At 40.4% G+C, this 6,944-nt stretch overlaps 1 protein-coding gene across 1 annotated transcript in view; it reads left to right on the top strand.

Annotated features, from left to right (window-relative positions):
* The first annotated feature begins 2,005 nt into the window (after positions 1-2,005).
* Positions 2,006-6,944, top strand: part of donson (downstream neighbor of SON) — an 18,502-nt gene continuing 13,563 nt past the window's right edge. Inside the window, exons 1-3 of the mRNA XM_015395688.1 lie at positions 2,006-2,362; positions 5,828-5,890; positions 5,964-6,149. Coding sequence (XP_015251174.1) covers positions 2,036-2,362; positions 5,828-5,890; positions 5,964-6,149 — 576 coding nt within the window. The 5' untranslated portion in view covers positions 2,006-2,035. The remainder of the gene's footprint in view (positions 2,363-5,827; positions 5,891-5,963; positions 6,150-6,944) is intronic.

Here is a 6,944-nt window from a genome sequence, read left to right as displayed (position 1 = left end):
GGTAATTTCCCTTTCTTGCTCCTAAAGTTTTTTTTTTCTCTTTATAAAAGAGGTTGCTCTCCTGGAAACAAGGCCAGCACACAGAAATTAGCATCAATGGGAAATCTAGTCTCACAGCCCCCTGCTGCAATCGGCGAACAAGCTCTGCACCGGTGGTAACCAGACCCCTTTATTGGAATGTCATCAGAAGATGGTCGGGACACAAACTGGTGTTTCTTTCACACTATGATGTTTTTTACAGACCATCTGAACACTTTAGGATCTGAGGAAAGAAGAGAACTCAGAGAAGCAGCTAAGAGATGTGCGGTGACTCTGGAGGAGATGCAGAAATCCACAGCTCAGGTTGACTAGACAATAAATTATCTCCACGTGTCTGGCCTAAAAGGAATTTGTATGGTGTGTGTGTGGAGGAATATGGAGTGAAGTTTGTTCCAGTATTGTTGCACAAAGCACATTTTATAAATAAAATTATTCTGAAAAAAACTTCTTCAAAAAAATTCTTCATAATGTTACACTTTTAAATAATCTTATTTCATTCACATTTTCATTTTTAAACCTTTACTTTGTTTTTTTTTTACAGATTGAGATACAAAAAGTGCATCCTTTTTTTAAATTGTGCAGCCAATAGTGTTTGCTAACGCCCCGCAGACCAATAGAAAGGCCTCTTCGCTCCTCGCGGCACAGGAAAGCCCGCCCCCAGTGAAGAGAAGAACGCAATTGGAGAAAAACGCGATTGAAAAAGACAGATTCCAACGTATGAAATCCTTAAAAAACGAAATCTACGAAAACACAAAGATTTATTTATCTGTTAAATGTTTATTGTTAAAAATGTTTTTTGAAAGGTTATTTTCTGAATTTTTTTTTTTTTTTCGGTCACAAAACGTGTTCTTTGCTTTGCAAAAATACTGGAACAAAACTCCATACATATATTTTTAAGCAAATGGCATCTGAATTTTTAAATAAAAAAAATCGATACAATAGAAAAAGTTGTTTTGGATGTAGGATCGTCATCAGCTCAGAGAAAAGGCGCACTTTTTGATCGCATAAACTTTCTAAGATTTCACAAAATAAAAGAATTTTGAAAAAAAAGGGAAAATATTTTGAAAAATTAAAACTGGGAAGAAAATTTGTTTTTCAGTGTTTAATTTCTGGATTGCTTTTTTTCCCTTTGTTTCCATTTAAAACATGAGTTCTCTGTTTGCAACAATAATGGAGCAAAGTTAACTCCGTAGGTAGGTGCATTTTATTCCAACCATGCGTACCAACCCCTGCAGAAGGAAGAACATCACCTGAGGATTGGACCACCTGCTGTGCTCAGCTTTCATGATTCAGAAAGATAAGCAGGTCATCTGCGCGTGTGACCTGCGAAAAATAAATTCACTAAATCAACCGTGTTTAAAAAACTCTGTTAAAACAAACTGTTAATTAAAAATAATTAAACTTTAAAGGTGGTCGTTTTATGATTGAAGGTACTTATTTTATTTAAAATATATTACTTTAATTTATTATTTATTTATTTGAAATTTCATTCATCCCAGATTTACTGAATTTTCTTTTTTGTAATTTAGAGACAGAAAAATACGCATATAATAGGTTCTGTATGACTATCAGCTGATTAGTCCAGGAAACTCGTGACGCATACCCCACATTTTATGGAAAACAATAAAAGTAATAATATATATTAATAATAATAAAAAATAATTTAACAACACGTACGATACTGAAACGAAAGGTGTGTTATTAAAACGGGTTAAAATTAGGGAAGAATCATTAAGAGGATTCAGACGGTTAACTAAAATAAATTAGAAAATTTTAAGTTCTATCAAAAAACATGTAATATTTATGTTTAATACTATATTAATATTATATTATAAAAATATAAAACTAATCATTTTAATCGCAGATCTATGGAGAATATTAAAAGGTTTCAGTGTTTTACGCCCCCGTCCAGCAGGGGGCGGCAGGGCGCCGTTTCCCTGGCAACCAATTGAGGAGCAGGAGAAGAAGAAGCCGAAGGCGGCAGAACCAAACAGACATGGCCCAGCAGAGCGACTCCTACTCCGCCTGCAAGCGGCCCTCCGACACCGTCCGGCTGAAGAGGAAAAGAGCCCGAAATGCAGCGGAGAGTCCCGCGGAGAGCGGCTCTTCTCCGGCCTCTGCTCCAGGTCCCCACGGCGGCTCCAGGAGCAGAGGCAGCCGCAGGAACCCCTTCGTGACGTGGGAGACCGCGCTCAGCCGCCCCACGAAGGTCTTAGTGGTGGAGGAGGACCGGGGGGACCGGGAGGAGAGGTCCGCTCTGCTGAGGCTGATGGCCGCGGAGAGGACAGCGGGGGACCGGCCACCCGGAGCCCGCGGCGCTCAGGTACCGACCGTCTGCGGGTCATAGAAGCCTCATTGGACGCTGGCTGACGGACCTAGAGAGCGGCCATCTTGGATCAGACCACCGTTCAGACAGGCGCTGTCAGAACCACGGTCTGACCCAAGATGGCCGCCCTCTATGCAAGTAGAACCATCAGTGCCGGCCCCAGCCTCTTGGGGGCCCTAAGCAGCCCCCCCACTAGAATATTACTGACACAGATATCACACTCTGATGATAGAGGCAATAATACACCAAGTAAATAAACACAATACTTTGTTTTATTAAAACTTGAATACAATCAAATGTTAAATGTTCTACATTTAAAATAAAACCAAAAAAGAAAAACATTAATAATTATAATCAAAACTAGAATGTTAAAAAAAAAAAAAAGACACTTAAATAATGAAAGCAAACATAAGAACAGCTAGGGTTAATCTGAGCTTAAAGAGCTGCTCTCTGCTGAGGCACCTGTCCTGTCAGGCAGAGACCTGACAGCTACCCAGAGATCTGGCTAAAGCTCCACATCTAGTTTTGGCAGAGCTATGTCAGAAAGACTCTAATGCCAGATCGCTTCCATCAGCAATGTTAAGGTGTCTCTAATCGGCGCTGGCCCTGTTCTCTGTCCTTTCTGAGTCTCAGAGGAACCCTGACCATTCAGCTGGGTCAGTTGGAGGCACTGTTGATCCATCTGGATAGCTGGAGCCTGATGAGGGAGTGGATGGGAAATCCTCAGCAGTGGATGCAGATGTAGAAGGACCTGTAGGGATTAAATAGAAAAAGAATAAAATAACAGCACAGTTTATAGCTAAAGCCAAACTAAAACCTTTAGATTAACAGAGCTGTGTTATGTAAAATAATATCCTGCAGATAGTGAATAAACGATGAACTAGAACTGGAGTTATAGTTAATTAACTTATTCACAATCAGAGGTGAAATCAATTTAGTGTTCTTAGTTGAATGAGATTGTCCAGGATCGGCCAGATGTTAATACTTTCACTAATGTCTGTTAGAACAGCAGTAACATTAAATCAACATCAATACATTCAGCTTAGATGATAAATGGTTAAAATGGATTAACAGCTGAAAATGGTCAGCAACCAGGAGGGGCGGGGCGGTGTGTTCTCTTTTCATACCATGAAAGGGGGGGGCAGCATGTGTGACCACGGCGGTTAAATGAGAGTGAAACTACCTTAAAGCAGAAAGATAAGGAAAGCAGGAAAGGAAGGAAAGCAGGAAAGGAAGAAATGAAGGAAAGAAGGAAAGGAAGGAAAGGAAGGAAATGAAGGAAAGAAGGAAAGCAGGAAACGAAGGAAAGCAGGAAACGAAGGAAAGGAAGGAAAGCAGGAAATTAAGGAAAGGAAAGCAGGAAAGGAAGGAAAGAAGGAAATTAAGGAATAAAGGAAAGCAGGAAATGAAGGAAAGGAAGGAAAGCAGGACAGGAAGGAAAGCAGGAAAGAAAGGAAAGGAAGGAAAGCAGGGAAAGAAGGAAATTAAGGAAAGGAAGGAAATGAAGGAAAGCAGGAAAGGAAGGAAAGCGTGAAAGGAAGGAAATGAAGGAAAGGAAGGAAATGAAGGAAGGAAGAACAGCAGGAAAGGAAGGAAAGCGGGAAAGGAAGGAAATGAAGGAAAGGAAGTAAAGCAGGAAAGGAAGGAAATGAAGGAAGGAAGGACAGCAGGAAAGGAAGGAAAGCAGGAAAAGAAGGAAAGGAAGGAAAGCAGGAAAGGAAGGAAATGAAGGAAATGAAGGAAAGAAAGGAAAACGGGAAAGGAAGGAAAGCAGGAAAGGAAGGAAAGGAATCTCACTGTCAGATTTTCACACTTCCATAGGAAAGGAAGGAAAGGAATCTCACTGTCAGATTTTCACACTTCCATTAAAGCAGAGTTCTTCTAACATGTCGCGTTTAAGGAATTCTTCACGGAGGCTAAATATTGCGATATTATTGCACCATCTGTTTTTCTTTTTTCTAATCTATTGATTTCTCAGATGTGTTTATATATAGTTAAATTACCAACTATGTGGCAACATTTCCTTTGAAACATGGAGCTTAAACATTAAAAAGGTTATAAAAAAGACACTTTAATGAATGCAGATCAGAGGGCAGTGATGACACAGATAGGCCTCATTTCTCCCACTGAACTTAACAAAAACAACATTTAAAGGAAGGCTGAACTTTAAAAGGCAAATTTGACTGCAGCGTCTTTAATTAAAGAATTAAAGATGCGTGCCATTTTGTTCTGTTTTTTAACTTCAGTACGCCTTTACAAAAGGCGCCATAATTCTTAACTGACACACAAACAAATGACGGTGATTTAAAGCTCAGCCACTGGTTGCTGCCACATTGCAGCAATGCGTCTGCTGCAGCAAACACACCATGAATAATAGGGCTGTAAATCACACAGGAGGGTTTAGCGCCACCGCAGCATGGGAGGGAGAATTACACCCAGGAGCAAATGGATAAAAATAGACCGGAGGAAAAAAACATGAATGGATTCTCTTGCATCGGATCGTCGGCTGTTGGATCGATACAAAACCATTATCATAATCATGCAAACAGACCTTTATCTTGCTCCTTTTCTCCTCCCCTCTCTTAAATGTTAGAAGTGTAAATCTACAGTATTTTTTACTATTTTTTAAGGCTGCACTTTTAAAAGATGAAATTGTTCAGTGAGCTGTTTCTAAACGAATTTTCTTTCTGTCTTACACTTTGTTGAAAACCGTCATGGCTTCCCCGGGTCCGTTGATTGGAGCGCAGGTCTATTAGATGGAGTGTTACAAAAAATGGTGGACAATAAAGCTTCTATTCGCCTTTTGCAAAAGGTAGAGACCCCCCCTGCAGCTTAAACATATATATATTTATTCAACTTGTGTAAACAAAATGACAAATAAAATCTGTCTAAAGTCTAAAACTTGTACGGCTGTTATGCTAAAACTTGTGCAGCTAGTATTGCTAACCTAGCATGCTACCTTGAAAGCCACACTAGTGATGTAGTTTATTTGCAGGTGAATTCGATGGCCACTTTTAAATCTTGCTAGCCCTCCAACACTACCAACAATATTTTTAGGAAATGATAGCTTTATTTTATTCACTTTAGATAAAATATTATTGATTCTCTGCTTTTTAAATGCCATAAAAATGTTTTGAAATAAGTTAAAAATATTATTTTATGAACGTCTCTTCATTAACAGCCCCACAGCTCCATCTGGTGGCGAAACGAGAAACATACCTCCCGTATAATAATTACTGCCATTACTCTCCGTCTGTTACTCAGGACTCCTGTTGGCTGGGTAATGCGCACCGCTGGGCGTTCAGTGGAAACGCTTCAACGAAAAGAAACCTGCTGAAGTAGCTAAACGCGAACAAAGACTAGCGAATCTTAACTAGTGCACCAGAGCTCCCCCTGCTGGACAGTGAAGGTATTTCTGTTCTCTTCCAGCTGTGCATTAAATCCCTGCTTGTTCTGTCGTAGAAAAGCCTCCCTGAAGACGTTTCTCTGCTGGAAACCCAGGAGCCAGATGTTCTGCTGTCGGAGGTGAACTTTTCTTCCGAGTTCGCTGTCAGAATCATGGCTGAACGGAGCTCATATGTCGCCGTTTGTGTTTCAGAAGCTGCCGGCCAGTCCTCCCAGCAGCTGTGCGGAGTATCCGACCGACTGGAGCCTGAAAACCCGGGCGCTCTTCACCTCCCCGCTGTCGTTGTCGTGGACGGAGCAGCCGAAGGCCCAGGAGGAGGCGGCGGGCCTCAGCAACAGCTGCAGAGCTCGGTTTGACGCTCTGCCGGAGGATCTGGAGGTAGCTTGACTCCAAGATGGCTGAATTAACAACACGGATCGCTGATTGAAAGGGTCATTAGCTCAGAAAGCATTCAGGTTCTCCTTAGAGGCGAGCTCAGAGCTAAACCCAGAAATACTCCGTCATCTACCATCAGGAGGCGCTCTCTGACATTGGATATGGAGTGAAAATGTATCCAAACTTCCCGTGGTTACCGTTAGAAAACCTGTTGTAAAAGTGTTGTAAATTTCATCAACCTAAACCCATAATGATCATCAAAATTCAATTATTATGGATCTTTGCAGCTTCTGGCTACGGAGCCTTAAAGGGGACAAAAGTAGATACCTTTAAATAAATAAATTAAATGTCCCATTACATAATTATATAAACTATTTTATAAATGCAGAATCGAATAATTAAATGTGAAATTAACTTAAATATAAGTACACTCCTAAAACAAAATTAAAGGAATGCTTAAGCTAGGGCTGGGAATTTAATTGCATTAGCAATATAATCCCAATTTAAGAAATCGCCATTTAGAAATCGCAGAGGCACAAAATTTTTGGTTAATTTAACAAGAATAAGATAATTTTTTTCTCGCTCCAGCTCTTTATGTGACTGTCGTACGTTTAAATTGGATTTGCTGCCACAACAGAGGAAAGGGAAGCTTCCAACTAGCACTCCGATCTACGCTAGCAAGTAGACGTTGGCTCTTTTTTCAAACAAAGCTTAAAATTGATTTGCGCAAAAACAGTCTTTGGACGAGCAAGCTTTCAAGTTCATTAAAAACTGAAGCACTGAAGGGAAACATCATGC

The sequence above is a fragment of the Cyprinodon variegatus genome, unplaced genomic scaffold, assembly GCF_000732505.1.
Source record: "Cyprinodon variegatus isolate N-32 unplaced genomic scaffold, C_variegatus-1.0 Scaffold753, whole genome shotgun sequence".
Taxonomy (NCBI): Eukaryota; Metazoa; Chordata; class Actinopteri; order Cyprinodontiformes; family Cyprinodontidae; genus Cyprinodon; species Cyprinodon variegatus.
Note: the sequence above shows the minus strand (reverse complement) of the source record. Positions and strands in the feature narration are given on the sequence as shown.